The 24,575-nt window shown below is 41.7% G+C and overlaps 1 protein-coding gene across 3 annotated transcripts in view; it reads left to right on the top strand.

Annotated features, from left to right (window-relative positions):
• mapk8b (mitogen-activated protein kinase 8b) overlaps nucleotides 1-24,575 on the top strand; it is a 33,023-nt gene that overhangs the window by 1,108 nt on the left and 7,340 nt on the right. For 2 of the 3 annotated variants that reach the window (XM_061028971.1, XM_061028969.1), the window contains exons 2-9: nucleotides 7,485-7,665; nucleotides 8,766-8,895; nucleotides 10,308-10,366; nucleotides 12,061-12,199; nucleotides 14,974-15,139; nucleotides 18,468-18,539; nucleotides 20,802-20,984; nucleotides 23,220-23,344. In XM_061028971.1, coding sequence (XP_060884954.1) covers nucleotides 7,544-7,665; nucleotides 8,766-8,895; nucleotides 10,308-10,366; nucleotides 12,061-12,199; nucleotides 14,974-15,139; nucleotides 18,468-18,539; nucleotides 20,802-20,984; nucleotides 23,220-23,344 — 996 coding nt within the window. In that variant the 5' untranslated portion in view covers nucleotides 7,485-7,543. Of the gene's footprint in view, nucleotides 1-7,484; nucleotides 7,666-8,765; nucleotides 8,896-10,307; nucleotides 10,367-12,060; nucleotides 12,200-14,973; nucleotides 15,140-16,859; nucleotides 16,932-18,467; nucleotides 18,540-20,801; nucleotides 20,985-23,219; nucleotides 23,345-24,575 lie in introns of all 3 variants that reach the window. The other variant, XM_061028970.1, reaches the window with a different exon arrangement.

Below are 24,575 nucleotides of genomic sequence, written 5' to 3'. Positions count from 1 at the left end.
GGGGATAACATCAGCAGTTTTGTGGTACATCAAATTGTCAATTTTAATGAAATTAATAATGTAAGGGAAGTTCCCATAAGTACCTGAAGTCATATGTGGGTTGTGCATCTCACACACTGCAATGCACATTGCTTGAAAGGCTTACTGAACAACTTGCCAGGAGACCAGCGGTGGTCAGACACGAGCCCCAAGAAATCCGATTCCTGCACCAAAAGTGAAAGGTGGCCTGCAGAGATAGTAATATGACTGCTGGTTTACTCATGATACAACCACTTTAAAATCTGGAGGCCTCTTTGAGTTAGAGCGGCAGATTTGTGTGAAAATTGAGTTGTGAATAAATAATTTTCCTTTTTTTTAATTGTCTTACATGTTTAGCCATTAGATGGTTGTTAAATTTGTGTTACATTGAGTGCATTATTTGATTTTTCTTGTCTAAAGGGGGCAGCAATATATACTTATCACACATTTGTATTTCTCCATCGTCATATTGTCATTGCAAAATGAAACAATCCTAAGGCACAACGCAGTTTTTCTCATGTCATGATGCAAATGTCATAACAGCCATGAACAGACCAAAAAGTAGCGTGCTCTTGTCCTGTGTTTACCCGGCAGAAAGGGACGACCTCTGACACAAACACAATAATATACCGCGGCTCAAACGGCCAGGGTTGAGGGCAAAGGCAGGTTCTTTTAGCGAATCCATCGAGGGGCAGAGCAGAGATCATCATCAGTTAAAATCCTCCGTTTAAAGGCCCTGACACACACCTAGTTGGCCTTTTTTTTTGGCCGATTTCACATGTTGAATAGTTGAATAGGTGTGAGTCGTCTCGGTTGGGGGGTAGGAATCTCTCTGATTGGCTGTTCAGCTAAGCGAAACAGGAGAGCCAGTGCACGAGAAGAAATACGGAAGCGCCACTTCTATTCTTTTTGGAATAACAATTACAGACGACCGCCGCCTGCTGGCATGGACGGTTATTTCCTCTCACTCATGTGCAGAAAGTATGTGGTTGTTGGCCGTCGGCTGTAGTCTTTTCGGTGTGTTCTAGTGCAACTTTTTGGCCAAAACAAAAGGCATTGTGCGCCGGTGCCACAGGGGGCCTTGGTCGCCACTAGTTCTTTGCCGCCTGCTTGGTGTGTCAGGCCCTTTAAGGTGTTGCCTGTCTGCACCATTTCTTTTGTTAGAACCTAGATCACCAGTGTTGGTGGGCTGTTTTTTTTTTAAAAAGCCATTACTAGTAATAGAAATTGTGTTTCTCTGAACACCTTGCTGTTTTCTGCAGAGGGTGTTGGTTTGATGGACTAAGGCTTTGTTTGTCTTGTCATTGTTGGCCTTCATTATCGTCTTCTTCGATAACATGAAAACAGTATAACATGACTTTAAGAAACGCATTGTGTGGCCAAACGGGGTCTCAAGTGGACGAAGTACGTGCCAAACCACCGATGTGATCTCAACTCTACGTTTTCAAGCATTATTCTTGTCCAATTTTCTTATTTAGCACATTTTCTTTTGTGATCATTGGAAATATTTTGTATATTTTTGAAGATGTTTTTTTTTGGGGCATTTTAGTTTTTATTGGATAAGACAGCTGAAGAGAGACAGGATATGTTGGGAGGGGAGAGTGGGGGATGACATGCAGCATAGGGCCGAGTTTGGATTTGAACCCTCGACCGCTGCAACAAGGATTATAGCCTCCGTTCATGGGGCACGCGACATCCGACAACCGTTAGGCTTTCCGGCCCCCCATCGGTGGATATCATCAAGTCTTTAATGAGTCTGCATGATTCCTGCTTAAGCTTGTGAATTGCTCTTTGCACTACCCACTTTCAGTATCTTAATAAATGCCCTCTTTAATGACGAGGGCATTGGTTAGGATTGGCTAGATTAAAGCTTTAAGCTTGAGTTATAAATGTCCCTTGAGACAATCAGGAGAGAAATGTGCTTCTGTGCCTTTATTTACCCAAACTTGGCACTGAATCTGCCCTCATGGCTCTTGTCAGCAGCCATTACTGCTGGATGTGAGCAGTTCAAAGATAAAATCCAACTCTGCCAAATTGCCAGCGGTCTCAGTCTGGGCTGCATAGATAACACAAACCTCGATCTATTTGTAAGAGTCCGGACAGTAAAGTCACGATGTCCAGAGTGACCAGCAGCTGACCTGATATCCACTCAGAGACAGATCGACGCCCCACAGAGAGACACGGTGTGACGGACAGCTGTGAGGCAGTGGGGCTGTGTGAATCTGGACCGGCCTGCCAAAGAGAATGACTGTTTAACTGTACCTAAGACATACCTGTCAATCTATGACACAGCAATCTGTAATGCTCTGCCTGGTTGTTAGATACATCATTCCCTGACAGCCTGTGATTTAAAATGGATGGTAAAAAATGTGTCACCTGTGGTTCTCCCCGATGATGCTTGAAGTGTTGTTATGTTACAGCAGGAGCATTACTGTAAGTTTAACATTAGATCTGAATGACCTTGGGCCCCCAAATGTGCGACATGGTGAGATAAAGAATGTAACATTGTAGCTGTAGTTTTGTTTGATCTACAATATCTGAACCTACTTGATTACAAACCAGCTTCTACTTGCATACTCGTTTATTTGGGGATAGGACACAGATGTATAATAGTGCTTTCACACTTGCAGGAAACTCCTGAAAAACACCTGATATTTCCAGGACGAGTTGTTTGTCTGAACGCAAACAGCCGGATTTTCTCCTGCCCGCAGCAAGTCCAAGTGAGCTGATGTGAGAATGCAGCAGGATATTATCCGGAGAATTCACCTCGAGCCAATGGGGGGGTGGTGACGTTTATATACTATGACGGCTGCACGGTGTATACATGCGACCACTACCCGTGCTCATAATTAAACGGCTGCATTATGTTTTCTGTTCTTCAGTATGTTGTTCTCCTCTCTTTTGTTGATAGTTTGATTCCGTTGAACTACACATAGCATTGATGTAAAGGCAAATATTCTCATTATAGCGTCGTATAGCAGACTCTGTTTCTTCGTCCACTACTTCCAAGCCGTTTTTTTTTTTAAACGTCTTGTCTTACCTGGGGAGACCCCCTGCCAGGATAGACTCCCGCTGTGAGGAGCATATATGAACAGCCAGGCCAGGAGAACATCCGGAGCAGATCTCCTCCAGATATTTTCAGGAGTGCACATGTGAAAACAGCTTAAATCTCTAAAAGGTGATGACATCCCCACCTCTATCTTTGCATGCTGCCATAGATCCTCACAGTCTGAAGTTCTCTCCTCCTAAAGACAGAACAGCACATATGTCACACCTCATACTGAAGCCTAAAATGAGCTTACACATATTTTATATTCTCCAGCTTCCTTCCTGTAGCTTATAGAACTTGACATGAGTACACGCCTTCTTTCCAATGTGGCCTATATTTGATTTATTTTTCTGAAAAGCTTGCTGGAGTAAGTGGCTTACATGTTATTTCTGGTTCCTTTGAAGCCAGGTCGTGCTTGCAAATGAAGTTGACATTTTCACTTCTGTGGGGATCAGTATAAAGTATGACATGTGGCTGCCTATAGGTCTGCACTAAACGAGGAAAAGCTGCAGGGTTTTGGCATGATTGTGTTGGACTTAAGTTAAAAGAAGTTAAAATGTGGAACACTTTACACATCAACACTGAGTGAATGGTAAAAGTGCTCCAATAAGAGCCGTCTGTAGGCTGAACAATCTGTTCAGTTTCTGAGTTGTGATAAGGGCTGAACAGTTCATTGCATGTCACGATAATATCGTGATATGATCAAATTAGATTTTCTAACCACAAAGGCTGCGATTACGCTCATGGTCACGTGCCATGGAAAGTGAGAGTAGAGCCGCCGGCTAAAAGCGGAAGCAACAACTTGGCAGTCAAGTCAACACTTTGACCTGTTGAACAATGGCCCCAGGGTTGACAGAACCTGGCACTGTGCACACTTTAGTATCTAAGGTCTGATGTGTGGAACTATTTAGGATTTAAAAAAAAAAAAGGAAGAGGCTGCACAGCGTCATGTATTGTGCAGAAAACTGCCTTGGTAACGTTGCTACCTCACGGGCAACACTGACCTGTATCAGCCTTTAAACAAAAACACACCACAAAACATGTATGATAGTTGAATTGCCAAGATGTTGTCAAGTAAGCCTGAAACAACCTGCCAGGGATCACTGGCTATGATGTTTGAAAACATCACTCCATGAATGAAGTTTAAAATAACTCGGACATCAACAGGGTTCATAGGGAAAGATATGATGCCTCTGAGCACGGTGACCATCACCACAGACGCAGAAAAATATGACAGAAGAAGGAAATTCACATTGAATTCACTGAATAACAACATCGCAACTCGATTCCACTTGATGAATATATTACATGTGACAAACAGCATACAAGCTTTAACCCCACTTTTCAGTCTTTCTGGTGTGCTTGTCGAGCTGTCAAATGAAGACCTTTACATTGTGCACAAATCCTACATTGTGTCTTGAACTGTATTTGAAGAAGCCGAGAATTTTAGACTCATGAGCGAGTTAAAATTGTACCCATGCAATAAGCCTCGGTGAATGAATCGGCAGAATATGTTCTGTCTCACCTCCTCAGTATTCGCTCTCCGTCCTCCACTAACACACGAGCTAACGACCAAATTGACCCCAACTATTCTAAGGGCAGCTGATGACCAGCTGGGGCGTCATCTGATTGGCCCGAATGCTGCGAATTGCAAGCACTCGTATCCATCTGATGTCTGACGCTGAATGTGAATGCCAGGCACCTGTGCTTAAAATGACTTTTTTTCTACTCAAAGATATGATTCAGACTTTTGTGTTGTGATCATTGTGTGATTTATTTTGCAGCCCTTCTTCAGAATTCAGGCTTGACTTAATCAAGATATTTCAAGTAGTTCCAAAGCTGAAGCGTCAAACACCTTCAAAGAGCTGAGAATATAATATAGCTTCATTATTGCAGACGGGGAGTAACTTAGCAACACAGTGTGTCTTAAAGGTACAGTCCACAATTAAAACTGTTACACAGGTAGCTTTAAAAAGATCAATCACTGTGCATTTAAATATATTACCAGTATCAAGCTACTTCTAGTGTGAGTGTTGACTCTTTACTATAGAGTCACATTCTGAAGCGCTTATTAGACAGAGTCACAGAAATATAGTTATATTGCAGCTCTGGCATTGTATCATTTTTAATAATTTTACCTTGACCCAAACAGTGGCATCTGGTGTGTGATTTCAAACAGTGTTGCAGAAACAAAAAGAGGTGCAGATGTGTTAACAAGAGCCTCTCATGCATACACTGCACTGTTCCGTCCTGTTGACTCCACTGTTTACACAGATGCCTTTTTTTTCAGTCTCTGTTGTGCCTCTTTCTACTATCTCTGATTCCCAGCTCAGTAGCGATTCAATTTCGTTCCACGATCATGCCTCCGTAACTTTGATCACATGGGGATGAATAGCTCGCCTTTTTGTAGTTTATCCTGAGTCCAAGGCATGGCCACATGAACCAGTCAATTTTGTGACTGTGCAGGTGATACATGCCATGTTAGGGATGATGTTGAATACATCAGCTTATGAAACGGCAGCAGGAAGTAGAGCGACAGTCTTTACCTTCTGCTGCCGTGTGTCATATTTATTTTTCTGTTTCTGCATCTACAAGGCTATGCTCAAGTGCTTGACCTTATGACAAATGTTTTGCACTTTCTCTCTTGATGCACGATAAAAGCACGATATTCATCCCTGTACGTCTGCATTGCATGGCTCAGCTCCCTGTCTGCAGCCGAGGCAGAGGAGAGACAAAGAAGAGTAGAAGCGGAAAGGATGAAACAGGAGAGGAGGAGAGGAGGAGGGTTAAACAAGCAGAGTTCAATGTAAATACTTTTATTTTCTGGCATCCTTTTGTTAGTTTCCAGACACTTTTAGAATTTGATTTGATTTGCTGTCTATCTAAAAAAAAAAAAAAAAAAAAAAAAAAGTCTTCTCCCCTTTGAGTGCAGGAGTTGAGGGTCCTGGTACACCCAGGAACATTACTTTCTATTCCCGAGCAAAACTACTTTATCTTTTCTATACTCAACCAACTTGTCCACATGTGTCGGCATTGATCGAAAGATTCGGCAAAAGACTACATTTTCTGTCCTATCCAACCCCATAACTCTCGCCAGTGTGGCTGGACTTTTCTCTCCCTTTTAGTATTTCTATGATGTGCAAGTTTAACGCCACATATCTTACACGCAGCCCTGTGATTGACAGTCCAGGATGTACCCTGTCTCTCGCCAGCTTCTCGGGTAATAATGTCAACAAGTACCCGGGTAATGGTACCCATACCTAACAACAGTAAAGCAGTCGGTGGCGTTTGCCTTTCAATTATGGTACACATGCTCAGAAGCATGAATGAAACATTGATGCTGTAGTAATTAAAGAAATGATCAAGAATCACTGACAAAACGCCAGTTTAGTCAATTATGTGTCACTGTTTTATTTTTATTTTTTAGGCGTTATTTCAGCTCACCCAATCGGTCAGTGGACATGCAGTTAGCTGCCCTGGAATATTTCACTCATGCCTCCAGGCCAGTGGGCCAGTTATAATGTCAAGTCAAGATTTCTTTATTGTCATTTCAACCAAATACAAGTACGCAGTTAATCTTCCCCCAGGACTATGATGTTATATAAGAGGTAGACTTAAAAATATGAGATAAAACACGAGGTTGCTCATCGCAGAGCAGGTAGCTGATTGATCCTTAGATGGGATTTAATTGCTCTGGTTGAAGTCTTGATTTGGTTTCTGCTCTATCTCTTTGTCTGAACTTGACAAAAGCTCATCTCAGATTTGACTGCAGCCTTAACAATAGAAGAGAAAGAATAATGGAGGAAAGGAATGAAGATTGATAGAACAGCGCTAAGAATAAGAAGACAAGTGCAGCGGAGAGGCAAGCATGAAGGAGGGCAGGCTGATGGATACTGAAGGGGGGTGGGGGGGGGGTTATCTGTTGTTTCATAATTCCAGAGGTCAGTTCATTGTCCAGGGAATGTACAGCTATCATGACAAAAGCTGACCTTCTCAGTACAATGTTCCAAATTTCACTAATGATCCGTCGTCTTCTGAGCCGGCATGAAACCCAGCTTCCTCTGTGGCTCTCGCTGCTTGCTTGCTTGCTTCAGTGCCTGGACCTTTGGGTCATTACCATTGTTAAACCTCACTCAAGGATTAAAGCATGGCTTCTTTGACTTGCACATACCAAATCGTGTTCAATCAAGGTTTTTCATTAGGTTGAAGCAACATCAATAGATTGTATGAGCTAGCTCCTTTTTTAAAATGTCAAAGCATTTAATAAAAGAATCTGATTCTTGTTTTGGAAATTCCAGGCTTCCTGGTTTAATATGACTGTGGTGGATGCTGTGAGAGAAAGTGTGTGCATGAAAGAATGTAATGCTGAAGATGGGAGTTAAAAACAATGACCTCTTTTCCTCTTCACAAACTGCAGGTCTTGAGAGGAGAGCTCATCTTGGATGCCCAGCCACAGCGCAGGTCCAAGGCTTCACCATGAACCGGAACAAGCGTGAAAAGGAGTACTACAGTATAGATGTGGGAGATTCAACTTTTATGGTTTTAAAGCGCTACCAGAACCTCAGACCCATCGGATCAGGAGCACAGGGAATAGTCTGGTAAGAAAGAATAAAAAATACTGTCTTGACTTTTGAACTATTAGTGTGACAGAAATACTAAAGACACGTTCACTTATCAACCTAATCAGCCTTTGCTTTAGTGTTCAATTTCATCTAATGGTTTTCTTTAGTGGATGTTGTTTGCTATGCATCAATGACAATGGCTGAAGGTCACTCATGTAGGTCCCATGATGAGAACTTAGCCATCTCCAGGTTTACTCGGCTCCATTGGATTTGGTAGATACATCCTGAAAATGATTAAATTAAGTTTCTGTGAATTCATTCATGTTCGATTTGAAGTGACGTTTGAGTGATTTTCCATGAAATCATCTTTTATTTCTTAGACTCATAGAATTAAGAAATACATCTCAAAGTGTTTCCCTAGTGAGTCATTTGTTTTTGTTTTATTTCTCAATTCCGACCTCTCAGTCTGTTATTGTTTTTGCATTTCATAATGAAAGCAAAAACATTAATGGATATGAATCAATGATGATAGCTGCAAGATATCTTCTTCCCACTCAGATCCTGTCAGGTGATTAGATTGAATCTACTGATGCAACTTTTAGTTCTCGGCAGCCATTGGCTCTGAAAGTTGCTGAGATCAGACGGGCTCATGTGTCCATGAACGGCTTTTTGAACCCCTTCTTGATTTTGATTGGTCGGTGAGGGAGACTCGACATTGAAGGGTTATTCTAAAAGTTGGATTATTTTTGATTTCAATTTGAGATCGCGCCAAAAGAGGGCTGAGGGCTTTTTTGCACCCAGGACACTTGGCACTGTTTTATACATGTGGAAATTTCTTTGAGTAAGGAAATTTCCTTTTTTGTACGCCATCTTTCAGTATGGAAGCAGCGCAGTCTTTTACACATGAGGCCCCTGTTCTTTACTTATTTTTCTAAACTGTCTAAGTGTGTTGATATAGCACAACCTGAACTTTCATCACATCTTCAGCATTCATCAAACCATTAGAAAAGATGCAAATGGTTAAAGAGTCAGTGTGTTGTCATCAGAGATGGGCTACAAAAACAGATGTTCTTTGTTGTTCGTATGCTTCTTGAAATATATTAGTGAGTAATGTTTCTTTTTCATTTTCTCTCCAGCTCGGCGTATGATCACAACTTTGAAAGGAATGTTGCCATCAAGAAACTGAGCCGACCATTTCAGAATCAAACTCACGCGAAGCGGGCCTACAGAGAACTGGTGCTCATGAAATGTGTCAACCACAAGAACGTAAGAGCTTTGACTTTTCTGACATTTTCTTTTTTTAAAACAAGTTTACCAAAGAGAGTGGAACATTTTGAGCTGTGACATCTGATTAGCCCTTTTATGTTGAGGTGTGCTTCCTTTTGATACAGACCTACAGCTTTAAAAGTCAAATGTAATGTGATGAATAGACATGTGGCAGCAATGAACACTTCACAGAAATAACAGAAGTTACTAGAGCCCGGCCGATATGGGATTATCAGGTGCGATATCAGTACCAATATTAGGGAGCGAAAAAAATGTATTCCGATATATCGGCCGTTATCTCTCTTAGATCTGTCTACGATCTGTAGAGAGTGATAATGGTTGTTACATAAGACTGAGCCGATCTAATGTCAGTATTGGGTCTGATATTGACGTAATTCACGTATCGGATATCGAACCGATCATGTCACTGATCAAGAGAGATCTTTAAACATTCTCAGCTCGCACAGTCACAAGTTCAGACAACTGTCCACAAACCGTCTCCATGGCGACGTTCAGACGAGATGGAACAGCTCTTTCGATATGATCAAAAGTACACTTCAGTTTAAAAGATTTAATTTGAAAACCTCACAGGTGTTGATGCTTCCTGTTTGTTTGTGAAGTCAGCGCAATGCAGTGCCAGGTTTACTTCAGCTTTGTGTAGCTTTACACATAGTACCAACAATGATAACACTATTAATCATGATATAAAAATATCAGTATCGGTACATATGTATCAGAATCTTATTGGAACTTTAAAAAAAGTGGATCGGTGCATCTCTATCCATAAAGCAAACTCAGCTGCTGAAAGAGAACTGCTAGTGTAATACAACGAAACCTGAATGAATGCTTTTTGACTGGTAAATAAATCTAGAAATATCGACGCATCAAATTAGCCGATAGTCACTTGAAATGCTGATATATCAGTGGATATATTATAAGCTGGGCGATTAATCGGTCGGCCTTTAGAAGGTACTTGGATCGAATAAAGAAATGTTCAGTCTTTACATCGACCTGCCAGTTTTAAATATACTTCATCAGGCTGCATTACAAATGATGACATGATAAATGAATTCTTCAATAATTGACCTGTGACATTTTTTATATAATCAATCTTCAACTGTCTTCTACTGAAATGTAGTGACATAAGAAGCTGCCCAGCCTGTTTGATTGACAGCTGATCTCTTAAACAGGAGAATCCTGTAGATTACCTCATCCCTCCCCCCTGCTGCTGTTACATGTTCATGTAATGTGTTAAATGAGGGTGTTTCCTGTTATTATTCATTAATGATGCTCTGGCTCCAGCTGCTGTCCCTGCTGCTGGTTCAGAGAGATGGGCGATGATGACGTCATTACGAATCCTTCACCCCCCCCCCTCCGGACACAAATTAATAACTGTGCTTTTTATTTGGCAGATTATCGGCCTATTAAATGTATTCACACCACAGAAGACACTGGAAGAATTCCAAGACGTGTAAGTATCACTGAGCCGGATAACATCTGCTCGCTGCCGCTTTGTAAAATCAATACGGGATGTGGCATGCTGGGAGCTGAGGGGATCGTCTATGACTTTTAGGGGCTTGCTGCAGTGTAGCTGGATCTGTGTTTAGTGTATTATTCTGCCTTAGTACAAGTACATAATACAGCATATCAAGGAATAATTATAAAACACCTAATCTCTTTTAGTGGTTTAACACTTTGTACTAACCACATTCAGTCAGAGGAAATGTTTCATCTTGAAGTAAACAAGAACACAGACTAGAGCCTCAGTGACTTAAAGATGACCATGTTTGATACAAAGGATCAGAAAAAAACAATCTGCTGTCAAAACACAAGCTTCCTTTACATGAAAATATTAGAATAACTCTTGGGTGGCATTGATAGAGGGCACTGCCTCTGTCCAAAGTCTAATTTCCCTGTTTGTGTACATGTATTTATTTATTTGTTTTTGTTTTTATTTTGACATGGACCTACAGTAACATTGGTGCTGTAACATTTAACCATGCACATGTCCCAGATGAACTGCTCTTAGTGGGTTTTTTTTGCAAAATGCTAATTTACAACATCTGTCCCCATGAGGCTTTAAGAGATAACAGATAGAAATAAAAAGGAGAAAAATTTGTGTGGACAGTGCCTTTCATAAAATCAGTATTGGGGTATATTTGGCGGCGTCCTTGATGTGTTTCCAAGTCGACAAGACGTCCATGTGAGTGAAAACTGGCTTAAGAATTGCAGAGAGGGGAGTTCTAAACTGAGATGTGGGGGGGCGGAGGGAGTGATGGTTTCTCCAAGTATGACGGGAACAAACATGATTAATGCCATCCACTGGAAGCTTTGTGTGTGTGTGTGTGTGTGTGTGTGTGTGTTTGAGCGCACTGTGTCTGCCTGATTGGAGCTAAAAAGGAAACTGGACAAATCGTAGCCAGAGGGCTGCAGAGCAAACCCACAGTGAGAGGATGAAGCAGGAACACTCCATTTCCCTCAGTGTTCGAGTACCTTAAATGTATACTTATGTATACTTTCATCACACAGCGCATCACAGTGCATTTAACCATTTCTAAGGAGGTGGATTTCAGCATTTATACATTTTACTTAATCTAACCCAAAAACACTTATGATCAGTGTTTCTTTTAGTCATATACACAGTACATACATACGTTCTACTTCTTGTTCATGGTATCAATCTGAACTCTCTGTTACCGGGATGTTCTTTTTTGTATAAAAAAAAAAAAGTCAGAAGGTCGTTCTACCATGTGGGAGGATTGTAGGGACTGATGATATAACAGCTGCCAGATAGCATAACATCATCACAGTTTTTGAGAAGCAGAACACTTACTGTCACTTCCTAAATGCCAAGGAAAGTGCATGCGAGTGGGACACAAGACAACAGCACTCTGGTTTGAACTGTTTTTTTTTTTAAGTTGTTCATGAGAAAGCCAAAAAACTTCAAACAATCCAAAGGAAAGGTGGATTTAAATTCAAATCTGTACGAAGACATATGAGTCAAATATGTTGAATATGAAGACAGATAAGTCATCTAAATGCTTCAGATAACTCACACATCAGTTTGGTCATAATGCTTAGTTGTTTTAGTTGCAATACGAGCTATTTTTAAAAAAATGCTCCATGTCTCTGATTTATTTTAACTCCAGTGTGGTCTCTCCGCAGGTATCTGGTGATGGAGCTGATGGATGCTAACCTCTGCCAGGTGATCCAGATGGAGCTGGACCACGAGAGGCTGTCCTACCTGCTCTACCAGATGCTGTGTGGAATCAAACACCTGCACGCTGCTGGCATCATACACAGGGTGAGATGTGCTTCTGTGTTAAACGAGCTAACACGCACAACTGTTTGCATGCATTTCCTCTGCATACATAAGCTTTAGATGTTATAAAGAAGGCACGTGGATGTAAGCTTAAACTAACATGCTGATGTAAACGGGCATGTACGACCACCTAAAAGTACCAAAGTGCAACTATTTTGGAGGGAAACTTTTTTTTTTTCCTTGTTGCTGAATGTTAGAAAAGAACATTTTTGGAGATGATGATGATCATGATGACAAGGCCTCAGGAAGTCACTTTAACAAGCTAAGATGGAGTCAAGCCCCAAACCCTCTTTAGAACACAACCCGTCCTTTCTTTACATTTCTCTGCTTTTTGTTTGGAAAGGAGATTAGTGGCCTCAGGCAGCATCGTTTCAAAATCACAAGTAAGGTTGAACAGACTGTATGAATGTCACCAAACGCATCCATGTGTCTTATCTTTCATTATCATACATAGTATTCTATTTTGTATTGCAATGTTAACAGCTTAAAACATGACACAACCTTCTTTGCTTTGTAATACATTTCAAGAACTAACTATGAAAGGAGGTTAGGATGCAAAGAACCAGGAAGCTCCAGCAATCCAACAAATGATATGAACAATTCTTATGTTACCAACCAACTACGTTGAAGCAGCTTGATGTGATTGCAACAAAACACTACATGACTTTGCCTTGCATGCCAATCACAGGTTTCAGATTTATCAACAAGCCTCACACAGGTCTTTCCACTAATGTGGGAGCTCATAGAATGTGGATTTCACTTACCGTAGAAATCTTTAAATACCAGTTTTTGCATCTAGAAATGTTATACACCGGTGCAACCATTATACCAGTATAAAACGTGACACACGCGCCGTCATTAGCACAAGTGCAGCCGCCACCATCATTGGTATATTGTTCCGTAAATCAACTGTGTGGAGTGATTGAAAGACTTCTATATTAAAGTTGACGAGTGACCAGCAGCAGCGGTGGTTGGCGGCACGACTCGCAGGGCTGAGGGTCTGTACTTTAAAAGTTACACTGTAGGCTGAGACTTCAACTACCGTACTGTAGCTAGTAAAAGTGCAAACTCCACAAAGCTAAAACAGATGGAACTAGAAGAGCGACACATCTGTACAGAAACTTCACATCGTGGACTTGGCTGAACACGATAGAAATTGTCATGCAGGTGGACGAGTTCTCTCTCTGGGAAAACCCCCAAAAACAGACTGTGTCTTATATAGCAGAGCAACCTTTATTCCAGATTATACGGTGTGTATATATATATATATATATATCTCCACACTCAGGTAATATTTAAAATGACCAGATTACACAGCTAAATGTGAACAGGTTGTTCTGCTGCAGAAAGGATGAACAAAAAAAAGGACACACAGATACACACTCAGGTGCTTGGTTACTTTTAATCAACAGATGCAAGATGACACACACACACACACACACACACACACACACACACATCCTGAAGCACCAGCAGGAGTGTACAAATGATCACTCTTGTATTCAAGCGCACAGAGTCAATAACACACACTCTCTCGCACACACACTGCCGGCACTGTCAATCACCCTCAGTGGAAGATGCAGCAGTAGATTAGCAGAGCTCCTCCTGCTCTGCCAGCCAGAACTAATTGAGCCACAGGCGGAGCTAACCAGCCAGGCTCGCATCAGCGCGGCTCGGCACGCCAAAGCTTTCGGAAGGTGAACAGATGCAACATGAGTCATGGATCGCCAAAGAACTCGGCTCTGTTGTTCTTTGTGGGCGTCGTCTCCGCAACGAGAGCTCTCCAGTCCTGTCGAAGATGCTCAGGGTTGCTTAGCACTCTCTCTCTCTCTCTCTCTCTCTCTCTTCAAAACACTCTCCTACCTATTCAGGAAGTCAAGCACAATCGTCTGAGCTACTTCAGCCTCAGCGTTTGACGATTTCATTGTCAAGAATCGATGTTTATGATTATGAGAGTAACGATTTGTACTGGGTGAGAGGGCCATTTGAAGTCATTTCCATGTTTGAGTACTTGAATGATTTTTTTTATATAAAGTGTTCAAGCACTTGCAAAGAAGAGGCTGGTTTGCCAGCATCAAAGTACTGAAGTAAATATGGACAAACTTTTCTAAAACACTGCCCACTCCACAGCCGCTGCTCTGAAGTTTCCTTACACTAACTAAACAGGAGCATATCTCTAGACAAGGTTTTTTTTTTGTTTTTGCATTATTCTAGCTAATCCTCTCTGCCTAACTGCATACTAACACTGCAGGCAAATAAGGCGATGAGAGATGGTCTGTATGGTAAATGGACTTGAGCTTGTATTTTCTAGTCTTCTGACTACTCAAAGCTCTTTTACATCGCAGGTCAAACCTACCCATTCACACTCTGACGGTAGAGGTGGCTATGTATTGAAACCATCAGAAGTAACTAATCCCATTCATACACATTCATACGCTACCTGAGCTACTTGTGGTTAAGTGTTTTGAACCCCCGACCTTCCGTTTAAGGCACAACCGTCTCTACCAACTGAGCCACAGCTGCCCCTGTCTTATCTGTCTTTGCCTTTTTTTCCCCTTTTTGCTCAAAGCTCCTGTGAGGAGTTCTTAACTTGTTATAAAACAGACTGAACTTTATAGTGTGGCCTCTTTATGTCCTACAAAAGCAAACCAGACCATCAGTAACAGGACTATTTCTATAAAGTGCTTTTTAATAGCTGTAAGAGCTCTCCGTCCTCGCTCTAAACTCTAAAGTGTCCGTGTGTGTTTTCTGTACAGGATCTGAAGCCCAGCAACATAGTGGTGAAATCAGACTGCACACTGAAGATCCTGGACTTTGGCCTGGCCAGGACAGCCGCCACTGGCCTCCTCATGACACCCTATGTGGTCACCCGCTACTACCGCGCCCCCGAAGTCATCCTGGGCATGGGCTACCAGGCCAATGGTGAGTGGAGGAGAGCAGCTTCTTGAAAAGGGACTGGCCAATGAGGAGCTCCTAAGCTGCTGCCTGGCCTGTTGCATGCCCCCCCCCCCTTCCCAGGATGTTTTAATTTCAGCACCTCCCAACCACACACACTCACACTAAAATACACACACTCCTTGTTCCTGTAAAGGTCACACTCGGGGGGGGGGGGGGGGGGGGGTTGGCATGTTGGGCATCGGTGCTTTGTGGGAAACTTCCTGTCTGGGGTCTCCAGTTCCCAGCAGTGCTTTAGCATGCCTTTGATGTTTTATTAAGAGGTTGCCTGTCCTGAGCTCCTAACAGCCTGGCTAAAAGAAATGCAGGAATGAATACAGGCACTTGGATGCATGCTTCAGCAGTTTCACTTGGTGCTCCTGCTCTGGACATATCCTGGTTATGAAAGACACTCTTAAAGGAATACTTCAACATGTTGAGAAGTGTGCTAATTAGCTTCATGTTAGATGGAAAGATTAAAAAAAACACTCCTAATTGTGTTTATTAGATACAAAACTAAGAAGTGGTGACAGTTAAGTTAGCATAGCATGGAGACTGGTAGAAGGTGAAAACAGCTAGCCTGGATAAGGTCAGAGTTATATGTTGTTTTATGCTAAACAAGGCGGGGCAGGGCGGTGGGGCTTCAAGAATTTTTTGTTGTTGTTGTATTTTCGCTTTGGCAGTGCTTTTATGCAGATTGTTCTTACTTTGGACAGAGCCCCGCTAGCTGTTTCCTCGTTTCCAGTCTTTAAGCTAAGCTAACCTAGAATTATGCTGCCTTCACGTTCTCCTCTGAAACATCGTATTTCCGAGTTGTGCTGTCGTAATGCCGACATACACTCATTCAAATGCTCCAGGTTGGAAAAAGAGCGCTAGCAGTCACATTGTTTTTTTAGTGGTTGATGTTTATTGACCGAAGGCAAGTAGCAAAAAGCTCAATTGTGCTTCAGTGACAGAATAAAGAACATACAATGTGCATCAAGGAAACATTGTTATCAATGTTAATATACTCGCCTGGCATGCTTTATAGTTAAAAGTTTTCTTGCTTGCTACAGCTAATAGATGCATATACGAAAAATTGCGACTACTAAAAATAAAGGATAGCTACTATTTCCTGTTTTACTGTTTCTAAGCTTTCTGCCACTTTTCTTGCCCTTAAACGTCACACAGAGGTCACAACCTGGCCACTCTGGTATCATTAACATTTTTCAATTTCCCATCAGCAATTACCACTTTGGGGCTTATTACTCATGAATATGGTAAATACTGTTATTTCCGAGGAGTCCATGAAGGCAGCATTACTGTCTCCTGGTTCTAACTGAATACTCACAGGAGTGGTGTCTGTCTTCCTGTCTAATTTTATTTTTTTTGCAACGAGTAATAAACATTTTAAATTTCTGTTCCTCTATATAACCGTAATAGCTGGATAATATAAAAACTATATAAAACTATAATAATAATAAAACTATATAAGTTTTTGATTTTTTTTCAAGTTTTGGAAGAATATTTCTTTTTAACGGGCTTAACGAGGTCGATGCATGGCAGTAATGCTCCCATAAGAGCAGAACTCAGGAGAATCTTGTCACTACTAATACTCTCTCATCCTAAGTCCTCTTGACCCCAAACATTTACTCTAGTTCTTCCTGCTGACTTGTTGCATTTTGTTTGCTTATTCTCTTCTCCCTCCTTTAATGCTGCGCACATGTAGTGGATATTTGGGCTGTGGGCTGTATTATGGCAGAAATGGTTCGCCACAAAATCCTTTTTCCAGGAAGGGATTGTATCCTTAAGCTGCTTGCAGCAGTGTCTGGCATCACGTTCGAAACAAAAAAAAACCCAACAAAGCTCACAAACATCTTAACGTCTCTTCATGTTTTGTTTTTTTGCCGTTTTCATCTTATGGATCGCATGGAGATCATTTCCTGAGAGCAACTATACAAATTCTATTTCTCAGATCTGCCTGACACCTTGACTTGCAGCCGCCTACCTGCTCTCCCTTCAGATACACACACTCAAACACTCACTCAAGACACTGTTTCTTTCAAGCACCACGACAGTCGCTTGAAAAAACCTGAAATAGAATTTAAGTTAGCTCCTCTATAGTCAGGAATATAACTGCAAAAACATGTCCTCATTTATCCTCAGCTGCTTTCAATAAAGCCCTTTTCACATCATGCACTCCTGAAAATATCCAGATAATTTCAGGAGGACTGCTCCGGATATTCTCCTGACCTGCCTGTTCACATTATGCTCCTCAGAGCGGGAGACTATCCCTGTCCGCTTTACGACAATATAATGAGAATATTTGCCTTTATATCAATGCTATGTGTAGTTCAACAGAATCACACCTTCAACAAAAGGGCGGAGAACAACATACTGACGAACAGAAAACGGAATGCAGCCGTTTAATTAGGTGCACGGAGATCGTAGCGGTCATGTGCAAACAGTCTATGCACTAACTCCAGTCACAGTATATAAACGTCACTCCCTCCTCTCATTGGCTCGAGCTGATTTCTCTGGAGAATATTCTGCTGTGCACATCCGCTCACTCGGGACTTGCTGGGGAAAAAATACCAGGGCTCTGGCAGGAGAAACTCCGGGTGAAGTCCAAGTGAAAAATGTGGCTGTTTGTGTTCACACATACAGCTCCTCCTGGAAATATCAGGAGTTTTTCAGGAGTTTTCTGCAAGTGTGAAAGCCCCCACATTTCTTTGTACAAGCAAAAAGCAAAGGAGTTGTTTGTTTTCTCTCCACAGTATCATACCGAATACAACGGTGCTCTATTTAGAATTTTGAGTGTGCAATGTTACAGTTCAATGAGAGAAAAACATCTCAAAGCATGTTTTTTTTCTGAACCTTATTGATCAGAGTACACCAGATCCAAACCTACAATATGAAAAGCAGTGAGGGTATTGAAGGTGTTTTTCTGCAAAAAAAAAAAATTAAAAAAATTTCAGAGGACCTTGAAAGTCAGTGTCTCACTTTTGAAAGCTTATGATCACTTCTCAGTGTACCTGAAGAAGACATAATCTCAAACACACATCCTTAGATAAGTTGTGCTGCTTATATTTAAACTTGCATAGGTACACTGCGCTAGCTACAAAGAATGATCGTTCGCTCTGTGGGACGCTGACCCAGGTTTGTGCACTCAACTGCATGCTCTTCACATTTGTCTTGTGTCACACATCACCTGGCACCACATCATGTTTCTGTTTTTTTTAATTTGCCCTGTTGTTCTTTTTAGGTTTTTGTTTGTTTGTTTGTTTGTTTTTTCAGTCCTGCATGCTAATGTAGTGGTTGTCATTTCATTTTTCAGTTGATGTCTGGTCTGTTGGCTGCATCATGGCTGAAATGGTCCGGGGTAGTGTGTTGTTTCCAGGCACTGATCGTATCCTTAAGTTGAACCTTCATCCAACCCCCCCCCTCCTCCTTCCCCCCCCCCCCCCCAAAAAAAATGCCGTCTTGCCTCATTCTTTGTCTGACATCTTGTTCATATCTTTGAACACAGTGTGGAAAGCTGCCAGTCTGCTGTTCCTGTTCAACATGTGCGTCTATGTTTTCAGCGTCGACATTCATTACAGTTAGAGAGGAATAAATCTTCATGGCAAACACTTAAGTTATCACAGCAGGTAAAGCAAAGGTACAACTTATGAAGCTAAGTATCCATTAAAGTGACCCAGTAAACTGCTAAAGTGGTCTTATTATCGAATAGCCAGAGTTCATTATCTATAGCTTTGTGTTTCCTGCTATGACACATTAAGATGTTTCTCATGAAAATGGTCTATTCTGTATTTTTACCTTTGATGTTTTCAACCAATGAACACAATGTGAGTTCACATTGTAAGAGGTTTATTCTGCATATAAAGTTGGTTTGCATGTTTCCTGAAAAACTCCTTCTGTGACCGTCAATGTTTTTTTTTAAAGTCCCATTTTCACCAAGCGGTCTAGTTCTGTTCGGTACAGTAAGGCAAGGCGTTTCCACTGTCAAAAGTTAGGAATGGTACCAAAATGACCAATCGGTACTGTCCTATTTTTTTGCTACTCTTCTGTTGGGGTGCCAAGCGTACAGATTTGACCCTAAAGGCACACTGCAGTCCATTGATCGTGGGAAGAACCGTCACTTCCTGTGCGACAAACCCGCCATCTTTAAATGTCTCGTGGATTTCAAGAGAGCAATTCCAATTCCTGTTTTTACGACTTATGTCAGCGCTGGCACTTCCTCATAGATGACCTCGGAGGTGCAGACCTCTGCTGGACGACCTCCATTGTTGCCCTTTCTTTACTGTGTCGCGTTCAAGGGTACGGTTGGCTGTGGAAATGCAAGCAAGAGCAGGGTTAACTGTACCAAACTGTACTGAACCAAACCGGACCACTTGGTGGTGTCAGTCGCAGGTTTGCTTTTAATTGAGAAAATAACTGGGACAGCTGTTGCTAGGATCAATATTGATGTAAGATCTTCCATCCTAGCTGGTATTTTTCTCAAATATTTTGAGGTAGATGATTGTTGTAGAACTGAGAACCTGTGTTTTTAACCAATTTAATGGTCACATATTATCCTCTTTTTCAAGAAGTATGTGAAACTTCTTGTTCTAAATCCACTCTGATTCTGTATTTGATCATGCCTATAAACCCCTCTATTTCAGCCCTGCTCAGAACAGGCTGTTTCTGTGTCTGTACCTTTAAATGATGAGCTGTGCCTGACCACGCCCCCTCTCTGGAAGGGCTTGGGTGCCTAGGCCTTTCTTTCACCATGCCCTGTGGTTTATGGTGAGAAGGCAGACTCAGAGATCAGAACAAACACCTAGCTGTGAGAGTTTAACCCACATGGGGGAGGGGTTACTGCCCTTTGTGATGTCTTCTTTAAAAATACACATCAGCACTAGTGTAGATTACCAGTTGGCTGTCTACATTCACTAATTGATCATTTTCAAAGTCAGTTTTTGTTCATCTGTTAATGGCCTTTCCCTACTCACTGTTACAATACCTTGATTTTTTTTTACAGATTTCTATAATAACATATAAGCTGACTGTCTGTTATATTATGCTACTACACATGGAGTCATGTAGAGTTGAAGCCAAACGTTCCATAACTTAAACTGTAGTCACCTCTCAGAGTCGACTGTTTATTAGATCGCTGAACGTGCTGCTGGCAGGGTCCAAATTTTGGGGTTTCGTGGTTGTTTGAACCACGAGTATGAAATACTGCTTCCTCTTGTAATGAAGGCGGTATTGGTTGGCTGAAATAACAGACCTGCTTTTATAACAGTGGAGTTTCTTGAATAGACTTGGCTTCTTCTTCTTGTTTTTTGAACATTGCTGAGGATCAAAGACTTCCTGTATGTGTCCTTCATGTTATATCGGTCTGTTTTTTGTCTATAAAAGAAGGTGCACACTTATTTCCTGAACTTTGACCACTTGAGATAAACCTCTCCTTACATGCACATGTTTTGAAATCATCCTCCATTTTAGTATTTAAGGAGAATATTCAAACCAAAACATCACAGTGAACAAGTTGCAGAAACTCATTTTTTAAATTATTTATCAGTTCAAAATGCTTCTCAAGATGACCCCCCTCTAACCCCTCAATGACCCACCCCTTTTCACCCCCCAAGCCCTGTCTGGTGCTTTTCTTAATAACTGTAACCTCAAGATATCGACCAGTGGAATAAGGTGATCGAGCAGCTCGGGACTCCGTCTCAGGAGTTCCTGATGAAGCTCAACCAGTCTGTGAGGACCTACGTGGAGAACAGGCCCCGGTATGCCGGCTACAGCTTCGAGAAGCTCTTCCCCGATGTTCTGTTTCCTGCAGACTCTGAACACAACAAACTGAAAGGTAAAGATCCACTTGTTTTTTCTCATTGTCTTTAAATCCATTTGGATGAAAGCGCTCTCCTTAAGGTCTTTTTTTTACAAAGCACAAGATAGGAGGTGTGAGGTTGTATTACATGTTTTGCCTGCTAAGAGTTCAAACCTTTGTGGTTCTATAATAGCTGCAGAAATTGACCAGCCTGGAGCCAATTTTTAAATGTAAATTGCTCTTTTATCTCATGATAGAAAGTACAAGGAATAAAGGGCCCTTCCTGTTTCTGGAGCCCTGACTTTAATGCAATAATATGCAACAGTGACGCTACTTTAAATGTGAACAAAAGCCAAAAAGGATTCTTTTTTCAGTGGCATTTCACATGTGATTTTTCAACTGTCTCTTCCTGTAATTGAAGGATTAATATGATGGATCCAAGTTGGCCAAGTGAGTAATTCTCCAGGCACTCACATCCCAGAAAGGAGAACTTTTTCTCTGAATAGCATCAGTTCGTGTCGCACACTGCGTGTTCGCAGCCGCACAAACCTCCGCCGACAGCAAAGCCCAAGTGACAAATCACTTTTCAGCGGCTGCCTGAGATTAAACACTTATTAAGGGAGCTGACAGTTCAGGACCGAGTTGTTGTCTGTGGGGGAAGAATTCACCTCCAGCGTGTTCATGTGTAAATGGAGAGAAGATGACAGGACCGCTCACAGCAAGTGCCTGCCGAGCTGTGGCAAGATGTCCCACGGAGAGAGAGAGAGGATAAATAAAGGAGTCTATCTTTTCCTGTCCTCATTAGTTTGCAGAGGCAGGAGTGTGTGTGACAGAAGATGTGTTTCTCTGAAGTACTCCTGTTGAAGTGCATGTGTTGGATGTTCACATTTGGTTCTGAAAGCTGTGAGAGGCCACACTGGCAAAGCTTTCTGACATATGAACATCAAGGTGGATGCCCTTAAATAATTTAAACACAGATATATAAAGACATCTCTCTAGGACTTTCTGTGTGCAGGCAGGAGGCTAATCCGAGTTACATGGTGGTGATGTGATATGATGATGTGTCATTTTGATGTAAAAACACATGATGCTCTCACCTTTTTTTAAATGTGCTTGGGAGACCTAGATGTTGAAATCCTACTTTGAAATATAATCCCCCCCAGCAACACTGTATAGCAACACCATGTCTTTGGCAACCTGTAATGTTTAAAGTGTAAGGCCTTCTGATGTCTCTGATATCAGATACAATGTGGATACAATGATGATCTTATCCACATCTTCAGCAAATGGCACACACTTTCCCAACTCTGTGTAATGTCTCTGATTGAGATGGTAGAATAACTCTGCTGTGCTGCTGCCTTTTATTAGCCTCAGAGGTAAGAATACCTCATTGCAGACAGCTAGAGGTTAGATACTGCCAAACTGAAGGGGCTCCACATGACATGGCATGGGACCATGATGACTAGAGAACCTTTGCATAACTATAAATTAGGGAATTTCAAGCAGACAGTGGCAGTTTTGTTCTACTTTATAGTCCAGCGAAAGTGAAGATTCCATATCCATAAACTTGTATGAATTGATTAAACCAAAGTATTGCCCAGAGTTCAGCTTCAAAGGCAACTTGTGTAATTTTGACCTCTTGTAGTGCTTTTTAGTTGTAGTCCACAGTCTTATTTGGTTTCCCACAGTGGACGAGACCACAGCAAGAAAGACAGATTCTTTTTAGTTCGTAGACAAGCTGGACAATAATAGGTCTCCAAGCTAGTTCTCTTCTTGGTAGCTAAACAAAGAGAAACTGTACCCCAACATGAGCTTGATGATCAAACAGCCTTCTAATGTTAAACTCTACACATTCATTATTCTCCACACAGAATCTTAGACTCTTAGAAGCTTAGATCGTTTAAAGTCAAATCATATTTTTAACTGGGGGAGGAATTTTAGCCAAATTGGATAGTACAGCTGAACAGAGGCAAGAAATGTCTGGAAGAGAGTGGGGAGTGACATGCAGCATAGGGCGGATTCGAACTCATGGCCGCTGTGACAAGGACTACATACTCTGTACATGGGGTGTGCGACATCACCCCTAGGCTATCCGGCACCCCAGAATTGATCGCCCGTCAGATGTCAGTGTAGTGTTTCTACCAGCATCCAGTGTTGAGAAGACCATTCGTTGCATTTGCAAGACACTCCCAGATGGAACAATTTCCACAATAAAAATAGGTTGATTCAAAGCCAAGCATTTACCATTGACTTTCTCTTTTTTCTTTCCAGCGAGCCAAGCTCGAGACCTTCTTTCAAAGATGCTGGTAATAGACGCATCAAAGCGGATCTCAGTGGATGAGGCTCTCCAGCATCCCTACATCAACGTGTGGTATGACCCCACTGAAGTGGAGGCAGTAAGTACTCTCTAATTAATACTTGTTAAGACTTACACACTCATAGTGAGCTGATCTGCTGTACCACCGCTTTGTGGATTTCATGTGGTCAGATCTGATGGACAGTGGCCTCGCACCATAGGCAAACAAACACGACTAACATACGATTTTAAATCAGATGTTGCTGATTCCTGATTGGTGCACTGAAGTATGTGGCATCGCCTTATCTACTTGACCTAGTAGATAGAGAAGTCATATACAAATTATGACATCTGTCAGAATTAGTGTGTTCATTCAGGGCTGCATGTAGGACTAATCAGAGAAAGTGGTTGTGAGAGAAAATATGTTTTCTTGGGCAACGCCTCTTCTGCCTGAACATGTTGGTTCTCTGCACGCAAGAAGCATTGTCTGTATGTGGCTGATGACATTCCAACGCACTCTCCTTGGGAGTGCAATGACTCAGCCAGTGCAAATTGATTTTGCCTGTGATCAAGCAGAGATGTGGTGAATTGTAGCTTTCTCCCCTCTTCTCTCTAGCATTAAATAACTCTGCAGAACTGACAGCCCTCCATCCTTTAAAGTGCAGATCTGTACACAGATGTTGCTCTGACACTGCATCAATGCATCTCATCTCTAATGACTTTTAGGTTGTTTGTTCCAGCTCAGTGTGTGCTAACACTTTTAATTTAGAAGTTTGTGATATTTTGCTGGAAAGGAATGTCAGCATTAAGCGGGTTTATTGAAGGACAATTAATGCAGCTTGTAACATGAGTTCGCTGAATCTGTAAGTATTCAGTTTGAGCTACAACTTCTGAGCTCCTCCCACCCTATATGGTTCAAGTGCGGCTCATCTTTCATCCCCTGCACTGTCTAGCTAAAATGCAAACATGCACCCATTAGTCCTCATCGACCCTTGGCTAAATGTGAGTGTGAAACATGCAAGCAAAAGTTCAGTAATATTCACCTTATTAGAAAAAACAAGAGTTTAAAAGATCTTTCCAACCCCAGTAATTATGTCAGAGTTGTTTCCTTGTGTGTAAATTGAAGACTGCCGGTTTATTATTGGCAAGTATTTTTATCTGAACAATGCCTACTTTAAATTGCAGTTAAATACTGGGAGTCATTGACTTTAGATCAGGTTTTTGTTTGTCAATGTCTCTATCTGCTGCTTATATATCAGCTGGCCTGTGTGCATGGTTGAGCTAGGTGTAAAATAAAGTCCATAGGCTGTGGCTCAGTTGGTAGAGTCGCT

Source organism: Labrus mixtus, chromosome 21, assembly GCF_963584025.1.
Source record: "Labrus mixtus chromosome 21, fLabMix1.1, whole genome shotgun sequence".
Lineage (NCBI taxonomy): Eukaryota > Metazoa > Chordata > Actinopteri > Labriformes > Labridae > Labrus > Labrus mixtus.
The sequence above is the reverse complement of the archived record's forward strand: the minus strand, read 5'-3'. Positions and strand labels throughout refer to the sequence as shown.